At 55.2% G+C, this 22,381-nt stretch overlaps 8 protein-coding genes across 8 annotated transcripts; 7 read left to right on the top strand and 1 right to left on the bottom strand.

Moving 5' to 3' along the window:
- Window positions 1-19: 19 nt before the first annotated feature.
- On the top strand, window positions 20-954 carry GLOTRDRAFT_134116 (uncharacterized protein; the record flags this gene model as incomplete). Its single annotated transcript, XM_007873101.1, has 5 exons — window positions 20-36; window positions 103-190; window positions 244-403; window positions 455-684; window positions 739-954. 5 exons carry the CDS (start codon window positions 20-22, stop codon window positions 952-954), a joined length of 711 nt encoding a protein of 236 aa, XP_007871292.1.
- A 1,096-nt stretch (window positions 955-2,050) lies between these two features.
- On the bottom strand, window positions 2,051-3,247 carry GLOTRDRAFT_134115 (uncharacterized protein; the record flags this gene model as incomplete). Its single annotated transcript, XM_007873100.1, has 3 exons — window positions 2,051-2,071; window positions 2,614-2,979; window positions 3,047-3,247. 3 exons carry the CDS (start codon window positions 3,245-3,247, stop codon window positions 2,051-2,053), a joined length of 588 nt encoding a protein of 195 aa, XP_007871291.1.
- A 598-nt stretch (window positions 3,248-3,845) lies between these two features.
- Window positions 3,846-4,553, top strand: GLOTRDRAFT_118401 (uncharacterized protein). The gene is made up of 3 exons (XM_007873099.1): window positions 3,846-3,964; window positions 4,039-4,116; window positions 4,179-4,553. The coding sequence occupies exons 1-3, from the start codon at window positions 3,913-3,915 to the stop codon at window positions 4,511-4,513; spliced, it is 465 nt and encodes a 154-aa protein (XP_007871290.1). The 5' UTR covers window positions 3,846-3,912; the 3' UTR covers window positions 4,514-4,553.
- Window positions 4,554-5,093: 540 nt separating this feature from the next.
- GLOTRDRAFT_141598 (uncharacterized protein) lies at window positions 5,094-8,435 on the top strand. The gene is made up of 4 exons (XM_007873098.1): window positions 5,094-5,264; window positions 5,322-5,920; window positions 5,972-7,469; window positions 7,524-8,435. Exons 1-4 carry the CDS (start codon window positions 5,186-5,188, stop codon window positions 8,243-8,245), a joined length of 2,898 nt encoding a protein of 965 aa, XP_007871289.1. The 5' UTR covers window positions 5,094-5,185; the 3' UTR covers window positions 8,246-8,435.
- An 84-nt stretch (window positions 8,436-8,519) lies between these two features.
- GLOTRDRAFT_67106 (chaperonin Cpn10) lies at window positions 8,520-9,216 on the top strand. The gene is made up of 4 exons (XM_007873097.1): window positions 8,520-8,584; window positions 8,638-8,721; window positions 8,784-8,969; window positions 9,036-9,216. The coding sequence occupies exons 1-4, from the start codon at window positions 8,582-8,584 to the stop codon at window positions 9,084-9,086; spliced, it is 324 nt and encodes a 107-aa protein (XP_007871288.1). The 5' UTR covers window positions 8,520-8,581; the 3' UTR covers window positions 9,087-9,216.
- Window positions 9,217-12,077: 2,861 nt separating this feature from the next.
- GLOTRDRAFT_97140 (alcohol oxidase) lies at window positions 12,078-14,439 on the top strand (the record flags this gene model as incomplete). Its single annotated transcript, XM_007873096.1, has 10 exons — window positions 12,078-12,189; window positions 12,256-12,337; window positions 12,394-12,554; window positions 12,609-12,715; window positions 12,803-13,007; window positions 13,063-13,257; window positions 13,321-13,401; window positions 13,455-13,786; window positions 13,861-14,295; window positions 14,350-14,439. 10 exons carry the CDS (start codon window positions 12,078-12,080, stop codon window positions 14,437-14,439), a joined length of 1,800 nt encoding a protein of 599 aa, XP_007871287.1.
- Window positions 14,440-15,020: 581 nt separating this feature from the next.
- On the top strand, window positions 15,021-16,960 carry GLOTRDRAFT_82515 (flavin-containing polyamine oxidase; the record flags this gene model as incomplete). Its single annotated transcript, XM_007873095.1, has 6 exons — window positions 15,021-15,143; window positions 15,196-15,384; window positions 15,451-15,723; window positions 15,777-15,812; window positions 15,868-16,091; window positions 16,147-16,960. 6 exons carry the CDS (start codon window positions 15,021-15,023, stop codon window positions 16,847-16,849), a joined length of 1,548 nt encoding a protein of 515 aa, XP_007871286.1. The 3' UTR covers window positions 16,850-16,960.
- Window positions 16,961-19,248: 2,288 nt separating this feature from the next.
- On the top strand, window positions 19,249-21,417 carry GLOTRDRAFT_118399 (efflux transporter; the record flags this gene model as incomplete). Its single annotated transcript, XM_007873094.1, has 11 exons — window positions 19,249-19,331; window positions 19,382-19,489; window positions 19,545-19,659; window positions 19,721-19,788; window positions 19,841-19,971; window positions 20,026-20,237; window positions 20,299-20,528; window positions 20,587-20,722; window positions 20,780-20,988; window positions 21,055-21,229; window positions 21,293-21,417. The coding sequence occupies exons 1-11, from the start codon at window positions 19,320-19,322 to the stop codon at window positions 21,415-21,417; spliced, it is 1,521 nt and encodes a 506-aa protein (XP_007871285.1). The 5' UTR covers window positions 19,249-19,319.
- Between the last annotated feature and the right edge of the window lie 964 nt (window positions 21,418-22,381).

The raw sequence follows: 22,381 nt of genomic DNA, 5'->3' as shown, positions 1-22,381 counted from the left end.
GACGAAGAGCGAGAAGAAGATGACAAAAACAACCATGTATGTCTTCTGTGGTCCATGCGACTGAAGGTACATCTAATAATACATTCAGGACACTCGATTCAGGATTAACAACTGGCTCAGGCCCCCGAGAGGGGATGCTCGTGAGGACCGCAACCTCATTGCGCTGACAATTTCGCCGGCCAAATATGTGGTAATGCTCGATACCCACCAATCGTACTCCGTCTATGCTCATAACAATACCAGAAACCTGACAGGAAAGACAAAGCGGTCAAAACTCCGTTCCGTCCGGGCTTGAGCAAGGTCAAAGTCGAATGCAGTGACAAGGCGTCAATATCTTCGAATGGCAATAACGACGATGTGATTATGCAAGAAGACCATGATGTGCCACCTTCCTTCCCCCCCGGTAAGTTGCAATGCTACAATATCTGACGTATGGCTGCTGAGGGACCCAAAGAAAAGGATATAAAGCTCGGAGCGACATACAACCCCAGGCTTCTTCCGGACTACAGCGGACCGCTCTATCAGCTCAAGACTGCAAGAGTGACTCAGCCCGACATTGTGGACGTCAACGGCAAGCTTATCCCACTGTGGCTGCTGCACGACAAGCTTCGGCCTGGTACGCTTATTGTCGCGAACGTTGAACTAGTGGTCTGGGTGTTCAAAAAGGGCAAGGAAATATCAAAGGTAATTGTCTTTGGAGACAAAATCATGTCGATAATGACGAACATTGTTCTGCAGACCTATCAAGTTGTCGCGCACAAGATCAAGGTCGTTGATCCCTCTGATGCTCCCGCAGAGATCCCGGCTCCTGGAAATCTGAAACCGAAGCCGGATGCTGCCACACCCATGACGGCTTCAGCTCAATCAAAAAGATCATTCAACGAATTCATGAGCCCAACACCATCTCCCGCATCTTCTCCAGTGAAGAAAACAAGGCGTACTACTACGAAATAATTACTTTTCTTGTAGATACTTGAGATTAAAAATTAAATTGCCATCTGAGATATGCTCGTGGAACAGTCAAGTCCGTGTCACCAGACTTGTTCTACACGAATACACCATCTGATGTCTTCTCTGCAGGAAGACATCCATATTACGGGGAAGGAACATTGTCGGCACACTGCACAGATAATGTTCTCGCACCGTCCTCATTGTCACCCCGACAACAACCAAGACTTGACTTCGGTGGCCGCCGGAAACATCCAACAGTCCAATAGTGACATTGTCACACCGTCATACAGTAGCTGGTATTATCCTGTTCAGCAACGGGACGGTCCTTCTGAGTACATGAGGCACCGTATACAAGTCTTCTGCGATGCCACGAGGTGCTTCTGGAGCTAAGAATCCCATCCGTAACATATATGGCATGACATCTGTGACATGATAATGTGACTCACTTGTGTTGGGACGGTCAGCGAGACTGATGCTTGTCTTCTCGGATCGCCTTCTCATGCCATGTCAGTAGTAGGCGCATAGAGACACCATTAACAGTCAAACAGCAATAAATCTGTGAAGGAAAAAACCCAATACATGCAAGCTTCAGTAACAAATACGCCCTACAACATCTATTCCCGATCCCCCACCCAAGGTAGCGGGCCTTGCCACCCGGAGGGCGGCGCTACCAGCCTTATTCCAGATACCAATGATGTAATGGCTCTGCAGATCGGGTGAACCTGCAGAGAGCCTATGTCATAGAAGGCAGGAGCCAATCAGAGTCCAGGAATCTAAACCGATGCGCCCGCACCTCAGCCACTGACTACAAGCCACTACAATAGTTAGTTCCCACGATAAGCAATAAAAGTAAAACCGCCATGCCGACTAAGACAAGACACACAATCGATAAATTCACGACAATATTGTTGTAGACCCGTATAGCATACGCCCCAGACTAGAGAAAATAAAAGAGAGATAAGACGAAGAATTGAGCCCGCAAATAAGCAAACAATGGTCCCAGAGACTACAAAAATGCGACAAAAGTAGTTTTGTAGTCTCACATACCAAGAGGGGTACAAGATCCAAATCGGGAACACGGACCTACCTTTGCACTGGGTCAGTATTGATGTTCGGGGTCCTAGTACACACACTTTGCTCAGTTTCCCGTTAATCCTTGCACAGTCGCCGAATCAAGTCCCATATTGCTCTAATAAACGCTTGCACGCATGTAGTACGATATTAGAAATTTCATCATTTAGTCTATGTCATGATTTAATGCCTTCTGAATATCTGCAAGTACGCGCCGTCTGGGACGAATGTCAGACCTCGTGCTTGCCAGAAAGTCACGTGACACTGCGGGCAAAGATGGGTCTCTAATTTTATCGTCACTGTCCAAATGAGGTCCGATTGCGCTTCTGCCGCTGTCTGGCTCGTCCATACACGGAAGGGGGACTCCCCCCTACCCCCTTTCCGGGGGTCCTGGAAAGTTGGAGGTCGGTGTCCAAAATTCTGGTTTTGCACCCCTCTTGTCACATACAACCAGACTTCCAATTGGAGTTCCAATAATGTAGTCTGCAATACAAAACATAACTCCCACGACTTCTCGGCATAAGCAGTTTTCACGGGGTACAACATTCGGCACGCAGGCATATTTTGCGCGTAAGGACTCGACCTTCGTACCTCAGGACTCGTAACCATGCTACCCAGCGGCAGCCGCTTAAGGAAAGCCAGAAGCAGCCACGCTAGGACTATGTAAAATGTGATCCCGACTGCAATGAGCACGGCGAGGACCACCGGTTGTTCGTGGCCCCGCATGGACTGCGGCGGATTGCCAACCCATAGCCTGAGCCGTGCCACATCGTCCAGCACATCCTCCCAGCCTTCCGGATTAATTTGAACATACTCGGGTACTGGAGTGCCGGTGTATGTGAACTTGGTGACTTCCATGCCGGTGTTTTTGTCTAACAGGGTCGCTTCGAGGAAGCACGGGACGTCCTCCCTGATTGTGTCGTATAGAAAGTCTTTCTTTATCAATTGAAAGGCTTTCTGCCAGTGCCGGTGGAGAGACGAGAGATCAGGCGGGATTGCAAGGTTGATAATCAGCAGTACGGACCTCATACCCAAGAGCCTTCAACTGTTCTCTCCCGTATGCAAATGTCGTTTCGCGGCATGTCTCGCCCCCTTCCAACACACACGCGAGGACAGTGGGTGGGGGCTTGAATGCGCCTTTGTGGAGGCGCTCGAGGACGGAGAGCGCTTCCGCAAGACTCGCGACTTCTGCCGCCGTAGGGGGACTTGGATGCACAGTGCTCATCGGGAGCAGAGGAAACACTGCTTAAGCAGTCACAGAAGGTATCGTCGTGCGTACTCACGTACAGTTGCAAAGTGCAAGTTGCGTTACGTACACAGTAAGTAGTCTACTAAAATTAGCTGGCGTATACAGCACCTTACCGCCCAAATAAGCGCCTTGAAGGCAGAAGCGCTCGACGAGGACCTCTGCACAGCGGGGAGTCAAGGCATGCTCGCGCTATCGGATTTCTTTGGTTACCTGAGTGTCCTGTTAATGTATATGTTTTCCTGCGCGTTGATACTGCTCACAGGATGCTATTGGCGTCTGCCAGGCCTGCCAAGTGGCCCTAGCGATGATGCTCCCATGCCGCCCTCCTCGTGAATTGCGGCTGCACTCCAGGGTATGTGGCTTGACTGTGGCAAGCAACTGGCGCGAACAACTTGCCGACAGTAAACCATATGATAGGGTCCGCGTATGCCACAATCGCGTAGTGCGGGGTTGCTCCAAACGAGGCAGTCGCCTTGCCGTGTATGGAGTATGACGTCGCTCTAATGACGTCAGGCTGGCCTTTGTATAAGTGTGGCAGCGAGAGCGCGGGGTACTGCATCAATCAAATTTTGGACGCGTTTTATTCCTGTGTTCTCTGCTAAACGTATCTTATACGACTGGGACTGGACGAGCTTGCCGAGATGAGCGACGAATACGCTAGCACGGGGTACAAGGGTTCTTTGGTTAACAATTGTGAGTGAACGTTCCGCCTGAGGTGGTGGCTAGATCGTTTGAGCTGGCTGAGCGTACGTGCCTATTCCCTCTAGCTGAGGATCCACGAGAGAAGTACCCACAATCGGTGGAACGCGGCACGGGAAACTATCCTTCGAGCTCCGCAGATGACTGTGAGTTCCGTATCGCGTAGTTCTTCGCCTCATTGACTGACCGCGAAACTTATCACACCAAGCAACATCCGAAGGCGGCTACGGCTCCGCGCGCGACCCCTACTCCCCCGCCGCGCAGCGCGGCCACCCCGAGAAAGCGCCCTCCTTCGGGCTCGTAAACCAGTCCGTTCCCGGCGGGCCAACGAATCAAGCACAGGACGCACAGCAGGGGACGGATAGGGGTAGTCGGAGGGAGTACGAGGGAGAGCACGGTGGCCAAGGGTTGGATCCGTACGGCGCGAGCAGTTTGGATAGTCGGAGGGAGGCCGAGGAGGCGTTGGCGGGGAAGTATAGGGGTGCGAGGGATGTGAAGGAGTATGAGAGCGGCGCGACGTTGGAGAATGATCAGGGAGCATAAGAACCTGGAAGGTTAGAAGAACGAGAAGTCTCAAGCGTTCGTGTATCAATAAGCCTTTTCTTCATCCGTTTCTTGAACTGGAAGCTAGCCTCAAACGACTGCGCAGCGCTGAGTATCCTACACAAGCAAGGCTGTGCATAAAGAAAGATAACTGCTTGTACGTGGACAATTGAACAATCAACGCGCTGTAGAGCAGAGTTGTCGGCGATAACCATGACTTGGGTGTGAAAGCCGACTGTCCACATCATCGCCGACGGTGAAAATCGCGAGGTCCGCAGCGAATAGAGGAAATAACGGCCTATGTTTCACAATGACAAGCTGGTGGAAATACAAGGGCCACCATAAAGAGACAAATAGCCGTGTGGCAAGTGGCCCGCGGGGAGCCGGGCCGCGTGCCGCACGCGCCTGAAGAGGCAGCTTAGTCATCCGCGAGCGGGCCCAAACAGGGTCAAATAGCGAGAGGGCGAGTGGGCCAGTCATCTGTGCTTGTTGATCATCGTGTGCAACGACATCGCCGCCGCCGCCACACCGCTACTCTCTGTTTCTACCGGCCAGCGAGCTTAGACTATTCTTTGGGACTCTGCATCTGCGCTTTCTGCCTGCTGGCGACACTGTATATCGACCTGCACCGCTCGTTACGACTGAGACTCGTTCGCGAGAGACTAATCTCTGATGAGGGAGTCCAACTTTGCGTTTCCCGCCCAGAACAGGGCCTGCGTATGCATTTCATCGCAATTATATGACAGAAGAGGTGAGTACAAGCAGTAAATACTTGTAATCATCCGCCGCCTGATGCCGCGGCCCGTAGCGCTCGACACCGAGTCGCCGCTGCCACTCTTCAACTCGCTCACGCACCTCGTCTACCTCACCTCGACCTCGCCGCGCATCCGCGAGATCATGACCATGGACGGCGGGCTCGAGCGCCTCGTCCGCATCCTCCACGACTTCTGCATCTGCCCGCCGCCGCCCGAGAACCCGCAGCTGATCTACGGGCTCGCGCCGCCCGCCGCGCACCCGCCGAAGCTCCCGCCCACGCTCAACCCCGCGCAGTGGGACAAGCACGCCGCGTACCGCTTCTCGCTCGCCTTCCAGTGCCTCGTCAATATCGGCGTGCGTGGGAGCGAGCATATCCGCTCGCGTGTAGTGCAAGCCGGCACGCTGGATGTGGTGGGGATGATCCTGGAGGCGTGGCTTGTGAGTAAGGGATTTGCGGTTGGGCCGAGCAGTAGCGCCACGGGGTTGCCGAGGGAGAGCAGGGAGCAGCGCGCGGCGAGGCGCGCGGCGGCGCTGGAGAGCAGGCAGCGGGACCAGGCGCAGGAGCTCACGCGCGCGCTGCAGCGGCAGGCGCAGCTCGAGCACGTTATTCGCGCGGAGAGGGCGGCTACGGGCGAGGTCTTTGGTTCGGAGGTACGTCGATCGCTGTCGATCATTCTCTGGGATATGGCTCAGCCTCAGTAGCAGGACGTCCATATGGCGGACACGGGCGCGCCGGAACGCAGGGATAGCGCTGCGATTGTTATACCCTCAGACTCGACGTTCACTCGCACGCAACGGTCCGAGCCTTCGTCTGCTACGTCGGACGCGGAGACATCCACCGACAACTCGACCGCAACAACCCCCGTCGGATCGGGCACGCCCACCGGCGCCGTCGTCATCCCCGTCCGCGAGCGCAGCGGCACCATCATCGCCCGGCCAGCATGGGACCCCGCAGGCGAAGTCCTCCGCGGACGCAACCGCCGGCAGGGCGGCGACGCGTCCGCGTCGAACTCGACGGACAACTCGCGCCCGGAGACGGAGACGGAGGACGACGGCGACGTCGACATGGACACGAGCGTCGCGCAGGACAGCGAGACGAGCCCGTCGCCGCGGCCGCGCGCGCCGCAGATGCGCAACTTTACGACGCCACGACGGGCGGTGGGAATCGTTTCGGATGCGCCGCCTACGAATCCTGCTGGGCCTTCGATGGAGATGAATACGGAGCCGCATATTGTGATCAATGATGTGCCGGGCCCGATGGACGCGGGCGTCGAGGACGGGATTGTCTCGCTCGAGCCGAACGACGACTTTGCGATGGGCGCGCCGCCGGGGGCGCCGGGTGCCATTGAGGACGCGCCGACTGTGCGCCCAGCGGACTTGGGTGGGGATAGGACGCTGCCTGCGCCGGATGTGACGCCACGCGCAGGGACGACGACGCTACCGGGTGCGATGCCACCGTTCAACACGCCAACGCCTGCTGGGGGCAGGACACCCGGGGCCGAAGGGAGGACAAGAAATGTTGGGCCGTCTCGGACCCCGGGGCTGAGGATAGCGGCGCAAAATGAGGGGGCTGCTGCTGCCCCCGCTGCTGCCACTGCCAATGCTACGACTGCGAATAACCACCACCACCATCATCACCATCACCACCACCATGCACGGGAAAATGTAGAGACGGGGCCGTACAGGGACGAAGATGTCTTGCTGAGTCTGCAGCTGCTTGCGTACCTCAGCAAATACCCGCATGTTCGTCAAGCGTTTTACAAACCCCGCACATCCTTCCATCCCGCGACTGCTGCTCTGCGCTCGCAATCTCAGGCTACCACATCCGCTGCTGCGACCCCATCATCATCATCAACATCCACCAACGGCGCGGGTCCGTCGACGCTCGGCTCACGCGCCCTCAACACCAACAACACGCCCTCATCCAAAGAGTCGTACGGGTTCTTCAAGTCTCTCGGGCGGGGAAAGGAGAAAGAGAAGGAGAAAGCGGTGGACGCGACGCCGGCGCCGGCTCCTGTACGCCATACCAATGTGTTCTCGCTCGTGGAGCGCTTCACATTCCGCCCGAGCTCGAGCGAGGCAGATATGCCGAACGCGCCGCCGCCGCTGCCGCATGAGATACAGTACTGGGCGGGCGCGATTATGCGCAATGCGTGTCGGAAGGACGATAGTCGGGGTGGGATCCGGCAGTGTGCGAATAGTGAGTGCTGTGACCTGTTCTCTTGGGACGTGTGCTGACGCCGTGGTTTGACAGTGCTGTGTGGCAAGTGGGAGTCGTATCCGCGCGAGTTTGCGAAATGCAGGCGATGTAGGAAGGCCAAGTACTGCGGGAAGGAGTGCCAGAGCACGGCGTGGAGCGAGGGCCACCGGTTCTGGTGCAGCGCGAAGGACGGGGACGAGGATGCAGAGAACCCGGAGCATTCGCGCGGGAGCTCGACCCTTGCAGGGGACGTAACGACTAGTGGCGGGACGGTGACGGGCAGGGCTGAGCGCAGGGCTGAACGCGAGCGCGAGAGGCAGGCGCGGTTGGGGATTGACACAACGCAGGTGACCAGGGCGGTGCACAATGCGTTCCGCTCGACGGCGACGACGCACACCGCGCCAAACCCGAACGCTGCGGACGATCCAGCAGCGCCGAACGCGCAGGATCCGGTGCATGTGCCGACGCCGGAGCACACGCCGCATGTGAGGCCGCCGTGGAATGTGAACTATGACTTGACAAGGAGGCTGAGGCCGCGGGCACCCAATCCCCCGCCTCCTGACCAGATCGTGGACTCGCCTGTGTTCATGCGAAGACGGGCGGAGACGGTGGGGACGATTGGGGACGGTGTGCGTCTGCAGCCGCCGCCGCTGCCACCGCGACATCTGGCTGTTGGGTCGCCGTCACCGGTGCGCGATGAGGAGGTGGAGGACGCGGCGATGATGGAGGACACGACGGCGATCGTGTCGGTGGACGATGATATGGTTCTCGGCTGAGGTGCTTGCATTCCTGGACGCTGCGTTTCCCGCTGTCCCTCTCCTCTCCTCGTATTCCCCCGCTTCTACTGTACACATCTCTGACTGTATTACCCCATTACCTGAGTATTACTATTAGTCCTCGCTGCAAGCACTCCGATATCCCTAGCTAGTCCTCGTCGTTAGCCACATCGTCCAAGCAGAGTACGCGTACATTCTATGATGTTCTACGTGCCTCCACGTGACCGTGTCTTTCTGCGTGGGCCAAATACGAGTGAAATTTCGGTGACAAGTCAGCGAGCTGCTCTCTCCGACTTTATCCCAGTCCGTTCACGTTCACTGCCGCTGTTCACTGCAATGGTATGTTCACTGGTCGTTACGGGAATACAGAGTGCAGATTGACTGGCGTATAGGCTGCCCAGGCGACCTTCAAGTCCATCAAGTCCTTGGTTCCCTTGCTCGACCGCGTCTTGGTTCAGCGGTTCAAGCCGGAAACCGTGAGTCTCGTTTCCATTATCCACCTCGCACCGAGACTGACTGAGCCATATGCGCGCTGCAGAAAACTGCGACTGGCATCTTCCTGCCCAGCTCCGTGACGAACAGCCCGTTGAACGAGGGCACGGTCATCGCGACTGGTCCCGGCGCGCCGACGAAGGAGGGCAAGGTTGTGCCGTGCAACGTGAAGGCGGGCGACCGGGTGCTCTTGCCGAGCTGGGGTGGTAACGCGATCAAGGTCGGCGAGGAGGTGAGTAACGCCGCTCTGCTGGAGTCGTCTTGTGCTGGATCTCATTGCGTGTGTTTACGGCTGCAGGAGTACTACCTCTTCAAGGACAATGAGATCCTTGCGAAGATCCAGGAGTAAGGGGTGTGTGCGTTCGTGGTGTCGGGCGTGGCAAAATTAGGCATCTATTCCACTGCATTATCATCTATTTACTTAATCGCATTCGCTGTTTTCATTGTACTGCATCACATAACACCCCCACTCGTCATTTGCATCTGAATGTCCCGCGTTCCGATTTTCGTGCTTGATACACCCGAGAGGTCGGTGCGCCGTGCCGGATACATAAAAGCACTGCTCACGGTAGGTGGCAAGGATTGCTTCATTTCGTTCCAGGTGGTAGCACGTACCGGCGTCGACGAAGAGCACGAGACCATCATCTCGCGGGGACGAGGCGCCCAGTTGCTCTGCCAGCAGACATGGGCAGGAAAGAGATGTCACGAGGAGCACCTCTCCGACGCACTGCGCGCTACCAGTACACGACTCTGTCTTTCGTACCCATTAGGTGTCGGTTCGTCTCCGGGTTACGCAGCAAGAATCAGATTGAGGGACCAGCGTCAGTTGTTGAGGAGATGCGAACTTACAAGTTCGGGCGGTGCACAATACATATCCAAGTGGCGCCGAGACGAAAGTTCGGAGGCTCGGAGCTGAGATGACACCTTCATCATGATACAGGAGCGGGCATTTCGCGACGGGCTGAGGGAGGGAAGAACAGGGAGTGGTCCCGTTTCTGGGAGAACAAGGCGAGGACTAGCCCACGTTTTGTGCAGATGGTAATGGGCGAGTACGTGATCACGAATGCCCTCCTGTCGTTTGGTGAGACAGCTCTGTCACGGTTCTGCCAAGAGTATGCACCCGTCCATTTGTGCGCCTGAAGCTCGCTGTGGCCGTTGATCGTCCGCCGGACGCATCAATTGCTGAGACGACGCCTCTGGATGAAATGATACATCCGGATGAAGGACCGGGGACGGATAGTACCTCCGTATCCATTAGAGAAAGGAGGAGACGCCATACGCGATATGTAAGCATTGACGCTCGGTGCGCCGACTTGCTGCTGCGGAAACGTCGGCACCAAGAGATAGAGATTTTAGGAGCACCAATAGGAGTGATCCATAGTCCGTCTCCTAAGTGCGGGACGGACACCAGTATACGGCTGCTGCTTTTGTCGTCAGGATGCTGTACATACTCGAGGATGAAAGCCGAAGTCGCTCGATGGCGGCGGGACGCAGGCCTTCCAATGTCTTTGGGAGGGACTTCACGAGAATGCCAAACCGTGTGGCATGATACTCGGCACGGACCCCGAGTCGGTTAAATTGCGTTTGGTTTGAATCCCGGACAGCCGGATAGAAGACAGCAGGTTGAGGCTTGAGGGGAGAGGGTTCGCTCTGTTCGGGTTAGGGTTAGTCAGTTGTCCGAGCTTGCCCCCAAAGAACACCGATCTGTATTTCAGCACACACGGGGCAGTTCTGTCCGTCGTCAGCACGGCTGTAGATATATTGATGGACATGAGTTTGAGACTCAGAGCAGCAGATGGATCACGGAGACGTATAAGGACCAGGTCACCGAACAGATATCCAAGTCTGCGCTGTGTGCTGAGTCGAGTCTAGTTGAGGCACCCGGACTTCCTGGTGGTGCAAGCGTCAGTCCAGCTGAGAGACGAGAGCAACCCTTCCGGTGATCATGAGACAGCGGTACTAGGGAGAGACTAGGAACGAACAGCCAAACAGTCAAACTGCGCGTCGCAGAAACGGAATGATTTGATGACGTCCGGGTCGGCGGTGGCGGTGGGTCGCAAGCCAATCTGAGCAGGAAACTTGCCGTGCGAGTCGAATCAGCTCGAAAATGGGAGGTTCCGTCGTGTCACGCGGTGAAACTTGAGGGTACATGAGAGGGAAGCCGTCAGTCAGGGAGACGGTAATGGCGGCATAAGCTCTGTATGACGTCCAGGATCGACAGTCGAAGATGCATCATACGGAAAACAAGCGATAGATTGCCTCATCAGATGCGGGGTACGTACTTGCTGCTTGATTGCTGAAGAGGACGTCGACCATGCTTCCGGGAATCCGGGAACATTTCATGACTGGAAGATGGCCCCCAGGTTGCCAAGACGAAGCCGAGGCCAATCGATGGTGGCTGAACGAATTCTGTTCGTTGTTAGATGTCGAAATATCCCCGCGGACGCGTATTGTGGACGTAGAGTATAGCAAAGAGTCCTTCAGGAGACGCAGTATCAACCCTAACGATAGTGGCGTTCGCGGTGAAGTCGGTAACTTGCTGACTGTAACATCACTTGGAGGGACACTTCCCGTGCTTCAAGTTCAGCGCTGATGTTTTTGTCCGTCGAAGAAAATAATAATACATGTGCGAATTGGAGAACGGATGTTACGGACAGGATTCCAGGGTTCGCGTATTTGAGAAGGTCGACAGCTTCTAATTGGGCGCTAAATGCGAGTGGCAGTGCAATTCCCTCTTCAACTTCGACTTGAACTGTTGGACGTCGACTTGACATCGACACTTCGTGCGAGCCGAACGTTGACGATGATGGTAAACAAAAAAATAAGCAAACTTTGCTTCCGCATTCTCAAGATTAACTTCTAGAAGGTTACTGCACATGCGAATCTCTGTACCATCCCTGCGATGTCCACAGCGCCCAGCATACGATCTGCCACACTTAATCCTCCATACCTGACGCCCAACTCTCCTCTTTCGGTCACGCATTCGGCGTCTCTGGACTCCTAGCACTGATATCGCAAAATGCATGCCATTCGAAACGGCGGGATCAGCATCTCCCCGCCATCGAGTGACACGGTCCGGCTCTGAGAAACGCAGTCAAACCCACCCGGGCCCGTACTGCGAGCGCCCTGGTCATCGCATCGGGGAATACAGCGCAATATTGGGCCAGCAGACACGGGAAACGTATCGGACATCAATGCGTACTAGTCTCTTGTTCCAGACGCCATACGCGCGTCCGATCTCGTGAATCGACTTGCACTGTCATGATGCGACGTATAAAAGCGCGATGGGCGGACCACTCTCGCCTCGCCAGTCTGTCGGTGGCTCTTACGGTCCCCTAGGATGTATTCGAAGCTCTCAGCGCCCATCCTCCTAGCGTCGGCCTGCTCCGCCGCGCTCTACGAGAGCGTATCGCAGCTCCCCGGGTTCGCGTATGACTTCGTCGTCGTCGGAGGTACGCCTTGATCCCGCTATCTTACAACTCGTAATCGACTCTGATTTTTGTTCGAACCTTGGTTAGGTGGAACTGGTGGCGCCGTGATCGCCAACCGCCTCACCGAAAACCCCTCTATCTCGGTGCTGGTGCTCGAGGCAGGCGTCTCGTACGTCTTCGTCCCATACTTGCGTCCATTGCAGTTCGGGACTCACTATAACGCAGGAACCAAGGCGCGACGAACATAGAGGTCCCCCTCCTCGCACCCTTCGCGTCCCCCCAGACCGCGTATGACTGGAACTACACCGTCGTGCCCCAACCGGGGCTCGATGGGCGCACCCCGGCGTACCCGCGCGGGTTCGTCCTGGGCGGGAGCAGCTCGACCAGTGCGTATCAATGTTGTATAGCCTGTCCTGGAAAGAGGTGACCGTGATATGTAGATTACCTGACGTACACCCGTGGGTCGAGAGACGACTATGACCGCTATGCTGCAATCTCGGGGGACGAGGGCTGGTCATGGGACGCGCTGCAGCCGTACATAAAACGTGTAAGTCTTTCTCTTCTTCGCTGGCCTGCTCCCCTTCCTCCGGCACCTCGCACTCACACACACTCACTCACGACCGAACCCAAACAGAACGAACGCTTCACGCCACCCGCGGACGGGCACAACACCACCGGCCAGTTCCTCCCCTCCGCTCACGGCTATTCGGGGATCAACGCCGTCACGCTCCCTGGGTACCCGACAGCAATTGACCACCTGGTCGTCAATGCCACGCAGGAGTTCGGGGATGAGTTCCCGTTCAATTTGGATATGAATGCGGGGGATGTTGTGGGGATCGGTACGTGCCTTAGCGTGTCGACGGGCTGCGGAGGATAAGTGCTTATGATTTGTAGGCTGGACGCAAGAAACTATCTTAAACGGCGCGCGTAGCAGCGCCGCGACGTCTTACCTTGGGGACTCGTTCATCCACCGCCCGAATCTGCACGTACTGCTGCACGCGCACGCTACGCAAGTATTCCCGGACGCCAACGCGAAGTCTGGGAAGCAGATTGCATTCAACACCGTGGAGTTTGCTGAGAACCGTCAGAGTATGTTGGAACTCGTCGAAAGCAAGCCGTTTCACGGGATGCTGATGTATGTTTGGCTTGCAGCGAGGTACAACGTCACCGCCAAGAAGGAAATTGTCCTCTCGGCCGGGTCATTCAACACCCCCCAGCTCCTCATGCTCTCTGGTGAGCCGCGTTCACTCAAAGTCAAGGAAGCGATTTATGACTCTGTTTACTAGGTATCGGCAACAAAACTGCCCTCGCGTCCCTCGGTATCCCCACGCTCCTCGACCTCCCCTCCGTTGGGCAGAACATGTCCGACCACCCGCTCGTTGCGAACCCCTTCGTCGTGTCCGGCACGCAGACCTCCGACAGCATCTTCGAGAACTCGACCCGTCTCGCGGCGGATATCCAGGCGTGGAACTCAAGCTACCCGCACGAGGGTCCGCTTGTGGATGGCTTGACGACGTTGCTCGGGTGGCTCAGGCTCCCTGAGAACGACCCGATTTTTGAGACGTACCCCGATCCGAGCGCGGGCCCGCATTCGAGCCATTATGAGTTGATTTTCGCGGTGAGTTTGACTTCATTCTGCTTGTGTCTGTGCTGTAGACGAAAGGTTGCTGATACCAAGATGGGATCTGGTAGAATGGATTTGCGATGCCGGGCTCGGCCTCGCCCTCGACCGGGAACTACATGACCATCTTCTCTAACGTCATCTCCCCCATCGCGCGCGGCTCCGTCACGCTGAACTCCACTGACCCCTTCACGCAGCCGCTCATCGACCCCGCCCTCCTCGCACACCCCTTCGACACCTACGTCGTCGTCTCGGCCATCAAGGCTGCGCGGCGCTTTGCCACCGCATCGGCCTTCAAGGGCTATATCACGGGCCCGTACGAGGCGTGGGCGAATGCTACCACGGACGACGAGATTGCCGAGTACGCCAGGAGCACGGGCAACTCGGTGTGGCACGCGGTGGGTACCGCGTGCATGTCGCCCAAGGGCGCCGAGTGGGGTGTTGTGGACCCGGACTTGAAGATCAAGGGCGCGCAGGGCCTCAGGGTCGTTGATGCCAGTGTCATTGTGAGTGGTTTCGTTCTGTCAATTTGGACGTGGTCTTAACCCTGTGGGATACAGCCTATTGTGCCGAATGCGCATACGCAGGCCCCGGTGTATATCTTCGCGGAACGGGCCGCAGATTTCATCAAGAAAAGCTGGAAGATATAAATGATACGATGCCGGACATTCATATTAGTGAATGATCATATTCTTGACAGAGGACTCTACCGACTAGCATAGTGCCCTGACGGAGTAATTCACCTTCACACAGAACTGTATTTACCGGTCGTTTTAATGACTGAAAGTAATCGTACCGTCAGTTGTTTACAGTTTGTTTGAATTTATCCACTTCAGTCCATACTGCGAGCTTGTTAGAGTTACCTTAGGAATGGAACGCTATTGAAACCCATGTGAAGCTGAAGTGCTGAAAGAAGCTCGGGATACCTTGGCCATGTTCTCTTAAAGATAAGTTCTGTCAGCGATGGCCGGTTCACGGACACGCTCTCCCTTCACTCATGAGAACCTGGCGTTACGAGAGGCCGCCACGAAAGGGTCAGAATCGACTCTTGACAGCGACAGACTCAATGGATTGGCCGCTGTATCTCGGTTCTGTGCAAGATAAGATCATGGAACGGCAGCTGTACTCTCGGCAATCACAAGTATAACTCCATGAATAGGACCGCCATATGCCCAAGGCGTACAAAGAGCGAGCATGGGAGGGCTGAGAATGCCCGTTGCTTCCGAGGAACATGGGAGGACCAACGGTCGCGCTACTGCTTTTGTCTGCGGCGGTTGTGGCGGTGAGCGCACAAGCGTGCCGGGAGACGAAGGTCGCGGTGCTAGGGGCGGGGTTGACAGGGATAGAGGCTGCGGTACGTGGTCTTTCCTGTAGTTTCAGCTGGCGACGTCTCACTGTGCGCGTAGAAATCATTGTCTGAGGCGAATATTAAGGACTTTCTGATACTGGAGTACAACGATGAGATAGGCGGCCGCGTCAAGCACACGACGTTTGGGAAGAATGCGGAGGGCAATCCATACACGATCGAGTTAGGCGCAAACTGGGTGCAGGGACTGGGGACGCCCGGGGGTCCTCAGAATCCCATCTGGATTTTGGTATGCGTCTATGCTTATCACGCTGGATCGGTCGTCCGTCTGAGCTGGGGATGCTTGACCTTCTAGGCTCAGCGCTACAACCTCACAAACACCTACTCCGACTACTCCTCAATCGAAACTTTCTCCACCACGGGCGCCACCAACTTTACCGAGCTACTCGACGAGTTCGAAGACGCGTATGCATACGTGGAGCAGGACGCGGGGTACATCTTGACAGAGGGCCTGCAGGACCGCAGCTTTCGAAGCGGGTTAAGTCTGGGTGGTTGGAAGCCCATGCACGATGCAGCGAAGCAGGCGGTGGAGTGGTGGGAGTTTGATTGGGAGTATGCCTTCAGCCCTGTGAGTCCTGCGTCTGACTTGTAGCACAGGGCGGCAACTAATATATTGTACAGGATCAGAGCTCACAGGAATTCGCAATAGTGAACTACGTAAGCGGCGAGATCTCTGTGCCGCAATACTTACACGACTCACCCTTGTACCTAGAACACGACGTTCTACCAATTCTCAGACGGAAATAACTATGTTTTCGACCAACGCGGATTCAATATATTCATTAAGGGAGAGGCGTCGACATATCTGACTCCGAACGACTCACGGCTGCTACTGAACACCGTCGTTACCAACATCGCATACAACGACAGTAAAGTAAGGATCGATAACGCCGACGGGAGCTGCATCACTGCGGACTACGCGATCTGTACCTTTTCGTATGCCCTCCTATTCCCTTTCTCCCATGCAACGCACTTACTTGTGCGGCTCTAGCCTCGGTGTACTCCAGAACGACGACGTTAGCTTCACGCCTCCCCTTCCCCTTTGGAAGCAGCAGGGCATCACGACATTTGACATGGGCACGTATACGAAAATCTTCCTGCAATTCCCGACCAACCAAGTGTTCTGGGACACATCTTACCAATTCCTGCTGTACGCTGACCCTACTACGCGCGGCTATTACCCCGTGTGGCAAAGCCTCGACGCGGAGGGCTTCCTCCCTGGCTCTGGCATCCTCTTCGTCACCGTAGTCGACGACCAGAGCTACCGCGTCGAAGCGCAGTCCGACGAACAGACCCTCGCGGAAGTCATGGCCGTCCTGCGCACGATGTACCCGAACACAACCATCCCAGAGCCGACCGCGTTCTACTACCCGCGGTGGACGCAGGAGCCGTGGGCGCGTGGGAGCTACTCGAATTGGCCGCCTGGGACGACACTGCAGATGCACCAGAACTTGAGGGCGAATGTGGGCCGCGTGTGGTTTGCGGGTGAGCATACAAGCCCGGAGTACTTTGGGTTCTTGCAGGCGGCATACATGGAGGGCCAGGAGGTCGGGCAGGCGGTTGCAAGGTGCGTGCTGGGACAGTGCGTGCCGGAGGTGCATTATGAGGATTTGAGGGGGACCACGCAGCCTGGCGACTACAACCCGGCGAATGGGTGGACTGTCTCGTCGTTCCTAACATATGGTTTTGATTAGCTGTACGCGTGAAAGGATACAACAAGGTGACTGGGCGCTTTATTACGGGTGCCGTATGATATATCGTGTTTGTAGTAAAGCATACAGTCACTTCGAACGGTGCCATACAGGGCGTCCCTCTGTGAGGCCAGGCGAGGGTAATAGCAGGAGGTATCCATCTATTTTTGTCATGTCTACGGTTGGATATGACGCGTCTGTGTTGTCCGATGCCGCATTCGTCTCGGTACGTTCTTGTTATTTGTCCCACGAGTCGTTCGTGGCGCTTGTGCTGGCTGCTCGTGTCGCTCGCTGAGCAGATCATGATGAAGACCATAGATAGCCACCTTCCGGAGCTTATATTCATCCGATGGTAAGCCGACAAATCAGCATACCCTCTCCCTAGGCGCTCGTTTCTGGTGAGCAAAGGGAGCACCATGCGACGGGCAGGCATTCAACGGCTGACAGACAACGCAGAATAGCACTCTTCAAGCCCGGAATGATTCCTGCGGCAAATCCGAACCCGTCCCACAGGACCGCTACTTTTGCGACGTATCCTCCGGTGTCCGAAGAACTCTCGGAGGCTGTAGCAGTCCTCCACCGATCCCTCCAGGCGACGCTCGCTCCGCCACAAATCATCGTGGAGTTTGCCACTGCGAGGAATGTTTGTGCGTTCGGACGAGAGACGCTGAAGTCTCTGGGTTATGCGGTGCGTGTACCGGCATCCGCGTTTTGTGTTCCACTGACATTAGAAGTAGCGATCGCTGTCATTGTTTAAGCGTCACTTTAAGGTGGACGAGTATACGTACCTGGCTGTGTCGGCGACGTTTATCCGTGCGCACTCGGAGGATGAGGTCGGCCGATTTATACGTGTCGACCCCGATAGTGGGTGGGAGGAGCTGATGGATAATGTCGCGAGGCTAAGGATAAGTTAGATACGGGTGTACCGAGAGCGCTGACAAAGTAATAGAACAGTTGCTGGCGGCGCAGATGAGTCGTTGGCGTCAGTGTTTATCTCTCCTTCTCATTGACTTCTCGAGTGAGCACTTCTTCGATGCTTCGTCGAGACTGTTCAATCCATCGACGCTACTAACAGCGCCGAGTGAAAACCTGTCGAGCTTCGCTTGCTAACTCATAAATGGCTGCGGTGTGTCAGCAGTGCCGGACGCGAATCTGGCTCTATGCGGCACGGATAGGCCAGTCAATCGTCAAGTCTCGCCCGTCTGTAACCTCCTGTCTTCGTTTGGCTGTATCGTCTGCATAGCGTGCAAGCATTTTTTTATTATTACCATGGCCAGATCCCTTTTGAACTGAAGCCATCAATATCAGCTCTGTGGCTATGTTTTGCGGCGGACAGATGGACATACGCCTCGAACCTCTCACCCTATGTTCCTGTATACCCGTCTGCAAGGCGTGTTGCTCGCCGGCGCATCTCGCACACGCTCACGCGGTACGTCACTCGTAGTTGTCCGGTAGTAACGTTCGCACCCTTCAGTTGCAGGATTCGTAAGAGGTCCTAGCTGTCTCTCGGTGCGATTGAGTGTTTTCGCGTCAGTAAGTCCTATCATCAGTCGTTCCGTACCTATTTGTCTAACGACGCACACTATGGTGTGGTACTTGCCCGTCCTCGCGCCTGCTTCACACAATCATGCTCAGATCTAAGTTACGCCACGTTGAGCGGGGTCATTGCTGACTGGCGCGCAGCTCACAGCGAAAGGTAAGTACCGAAGGTATCGGCTCAAATTCGGATCGGTTGTTCACATACTGGTTCCCAGAACTGCCATGCCAATCATTGCGATGTGATGGCAAAGAAAATGTATTCATGGGCTCGCCTAGTTTGTCGAGCTCGTTTTGTTGAGGTTCGACAGTGGGATGAATATTCTCATGATCATCCATCCCGAGCGAGCTTAGAACAGCATAACAGTATGAAAAATACGGACACTTTATCTTCTCCTGGTATGCCTTTCACGGAATCAGACGTAACGTATCAAATACAGGCTTTAGAGAGTGCGGACACCGAGTTATAACGACACGGAAGAAGACGCGAGAACGAATGATAGAGGGTATTCTAAGCCTCCGAAAGTGCCCGGTCCCTGATCCGATACTAAGAATATGCTTTGCGGATCTAAGATCCCGTAACTCGAGCACCACACAAGTCAGCAAACGGCAAATGGTCCGATAATGAAACGTTGCTTATGGATGGTCGTTCAGTTGTTCAGTTGTTATAACTCCTCTTCTCCGCTGTGGTCTGCGGTGACAAGTCGTCGACGAGCTTTCACGCCTGCCTGCATGAACGATGACGCCGACTCACGAAACAACTCATAACGCGTACGACGAGAAGACAAGAATTCAGGCTGAAAACAACGCTCAGGAACGAAGGAGCAGTACATCAAGTGCACCTGCACCAGCGACAAAGGAGGGCGCGAACGACCATGGCGTGGCAGGAAGAAGTACCCTGAGATCATGCGTTATCGTAGGGACATGCGCGCTGGCTATGGGTATCAATGTGCGTAGTTCCCTGTTCTGTCGCATTTCGCAGCTGACGGCGTCCGCTAGGCTCTATGTGCGGCGTCAGCCTCGATTGCGCTGCCTACAATCGGAAAGGAGCTCAATATCCCGGAGGAACGACTTCAATGGATTATTTCCGCGTATTCCCTAACCTCGGTACGTAGAACGCGTCGGGGCCCTCGAAGTTTAGCTAACGCGGATTCCATTCCAGGGATGTTTACTTTTATTTTTGGGCAGGCTCGCAGACTTGTACGGAAGGCGAAGAGCATTCGTGCTTGGCTCGTTGGGTCAGGTCGCGTTCAGTCTGGGATGCGCATTTGCGAATGGCACGTACCCTCGCGCTATCATTTCGCGTCGATGTATGCGACTCACTCGCTATCGATGCAGATGAAATCACTTTGGACGTTTTACGAGGCTTCCAGGGTATCGGTGCTGCCGCCACTATTCCTGCAGGCGTACGTGTCTTCACTCACTCTGACCGAAGGTTAACCCCGCTGATGATTGCAGCTCGGTATCCTGGCGCACGCATTCCCGCCTTCAAAAGCGCGTTCGTGGGCTTTTGCGACGTTCTCCGCAGGAGCACCTATTGGCGCTGCGCTAGGCTCTAACGTCGGAGGTGTACTGACACAGGTAACCGAGTGCGTGCATTCGTATATGCTTCTGTGAATGTGCGATGACACCTGTGACCATAGGAAGACCTGGCGCTCGACGTTTTACTTCACCGCGGGTCTCAGCGCCCTTGTTGTAATCGGCGCTATCGTATCAATAGACACAGACAAGCCATCGGACGAGCTGGACAGACGAGTCGATTGGATCGGGGCTGCACTCGTTACAGCGGGCCTTACGCTTATCGTCTTCGTGCTCAGCGACGGAGAGATCGCCCCGCAAGGATGGCGGACTTCATGTAGGCATTCTCCAGGTTCTCGTGTGGGGGCGGGTGTCGACTGAACTGTTTCGTCTTGCAGATATTATTGCGCTGCTCATTATCGGTGTCGTGCTCACCGTTGGCTACCTGTTCTGGCAGCTCTACCTCGAGCGCGTGCAAGACTCGCCGAACCCCTCGAATTCGAAGTGGACGCCCCCGCCGCTCATGCGGCTCTCGATATGGAAGCGCGCGCGGGGCAAGTTCGCGGTCATGCAGTGGGTCGCATTCCTGAACTATGGGTGCTTCGTGACATGGCAGCTGTGGGCACAGGTGAGTATCACAATTCCAGGCAATGCGAGTCGCGCGCTGATGTGTCGGCGCCATCTAGCTGTACTACCAAGACTTCTTGCACCTCAACCCCGTCTTGACGATGGTCCGCTTCATTCCCATGTTCGTGACCGGGTTCATTTGCAACGTCATCGTTGCTCTTCTCATCTCTCGTGTGCCCGTTGTTTTGCTGCTCGGTAAGTACCCCTTTGGTCATCCCGCTATTGTAGCTGATGGCTGAATGTGCTTGGTAGTTTTTGGCACTGCATTGACGGGTTGTGCCGCACTTCTGTTCGCAGTAGTTGGGCCTGGCGCGCCGTACTGGGCTTATGGCTTCCCTGGCGCGATCTTATCGGTTTTCGGGACTGATTTCATGTTCGCCTGTGGCACGATCTTTGTTGCGAAGGTGGCCCTACCGCACGAGCAAAGTGTCGCCGGTGCCTTGTTCATGACCATGACACAGGTATGTCTTTCGAGTGGCCATCTGTATAGCCTTCTTCTGACTCTAACATTTCATTCCTTGTCTTAGATTGGCACTGCCTTTGGGTTAACAATCAGTACAATTGTCTATGACCGCGTCCCGTCTCAGCAGTCCCGGGCTATGGGTGTGACACCAGTTCAGGGTGGTGCAAATGTGCCTCATCTTGCACAACTCAAGGCGTACCAAGGTGCTCAATGGACATGCTTTGCATTTGGAATGCTAGGTGAGTGGTACATCACTGACAGGAAATGTGTGCCACTGATTGTGATCATTCATCCCAATGTAGCATGCTTATTAGCGCTGGTATTCCTCCGTGGCACTGGCATCATTGGACACCGAGAACCAAAGGCATTGGATAGTGAAGTGACTGTGGGGCAGAGTCCCGCTCAGGATGTCCAGAACAAGTCTTGATTCTGTGGAGTACTGCATCTTTGAGGGTGCTTGGGTATGAGGATGTTTTGTTTTCTCGTGGCTCCAGTTGTTTGGGTGGATAGAGATATTGGTATTTCAATGTAATATGTAGATAGCATTGGTAACATACATGGCATATTGCCATTGTACAATTCAACTTGCACTTCCCATACATACATAGAGGTCTAATTCTAATAGGTTAGGCTTAGCATAGGCTTAGTACTGGGTATTTTGTAGTGTGTGACTAGGAAATGGGTTGTAGTGAGAGACTACAAAGGACATTAGGGTAAGAATTACGTAATTGAAATGGACATAAACATGTGTATTGCTAGCGAAAAGCAGGGGCCAATCGTCCAGAGATGGTTGGTCAGGCGAAATGGGCTGAGTGAAAGAGGCAACCGTCCTGGGACGATTGAGCCTGACACGTCGGAGTAAGTGCATATGAACCGTACACGGACGATTTGGAGTCTCTGCGGCTATATTGTTTCATGCGAGGAAGGCCAAAAGTCAAGAGAGAGAGTTTGACTCAAGTATTCATTTACAAAGTATGTAAGACAAAAGGCAGAACGGACAAGCTGAGAACTAGACGTAATAGTACATAGCATGCAAAGGGAGCACCATGCTCACTCATTGACCTCCTTGATTGGCCTGCGTCCCAGCATATTGGAGACGGACTCCTCTTTGCTCTCGCTATCGGCAGCCTACCCATATGGAACGGTCGCTGGGCCGGCCTAGCGATGCTCGCGGGAATTACCGATGGCACGCTTAACTGACTATCTGGGGGTGGGCCTACGCGCACGCTGAGGCATACCTTGGCACGCGCCGACCCGCCATTCTCGCACCCCGGCCCCCCGCGGGCAATTTCGTGCCGCCGGGCCTGGCAGGCAGAGATCGCGCATCGATGGGGTCCGAAACTCATGCGATTGGTTCGGGGGTTCTTGCTACCCCCTATTGCAGCACCCCC

Source organism: Gloeophyllum trabeum (assembly GCF_000344685.1).
Source record: "Gloeophyllum trabeum ATCC 11539 unplaced genomic scaffold GLOTRscaffold_00025, whole genome shotgun sequence".
Classification (NCBI taxonomy): Eukaryota; Fungi; Basidiomycota; class Agaricomycetes; order Gloeophyllales; family Gloeophyllaceae; genus Gloeophyllum; species Gloeophyllum trabeum.
Note: the sequence above shows the minus strand (reverse complement) of the source record. Positions and strands in the feature narration are given on the sequence as shown.

Coding starts and splice junctions, on each gene's coding strand:
- GLOTRDRAFT_118401 (XM_007873099.1), top strand. CDS start 3,913: ATGAGCGACGAATACGCTAGCACGGGGTACAAGGGTTCTTTGGTTAAC. Junction 3,965..4,038: donor GGGTTCTTTGGTTAACAATT/GTGAGTGAACGT, acceptor TATTCCCTCTAG/CTGAGGATCCACGAGAGAAG. Junction 4,117..4,178: donor TTCGAGCTCCGCAGATGACT/GTGAGTTCCGTA, acceptor TATCACACCAAG/CAACATCCGAAGGCGGCTAC.
- GLOTRDRAFT_141598 (XM_007873098.1), top strand. CDS start 5,186: ATGAGGGAGTCCAACTTTGCGTTTCCCGCCCAGAACAGGGCCTGCGTA. Junction 5,265..5,321: donor GCAATTATATGACAGAAGAG/GTGAGTACAAGC, acceptor CGCGGCCCGTAG/CGCTCGACACCGAGTCGCCG. Junction 7,470..7,523: donor GATCCGGCAGTGTGCGAATA/GTGAGTGCTGTG, acceptor GTGGTTTGACAG/TGCTGTGTGGCAAGTGGGAG.
- GLOTRDRAFT_67106 (XM_007873097.1), top strand. Junction 8,722..8,783: donor AGCGGTTCAAGCCGGAAACC/GTGAGTCTCGTT, acceptor TGCGCGCTGCAG/AAAACTGCGACTGGCATCTT. Junction 8,970..9,035: donor CGATCAAGGTCGGCGAGGAG/GTGAGTAACGCC, acceptor TTACGGCTGCAG/GAGTACTACCTCTTCAAGGA.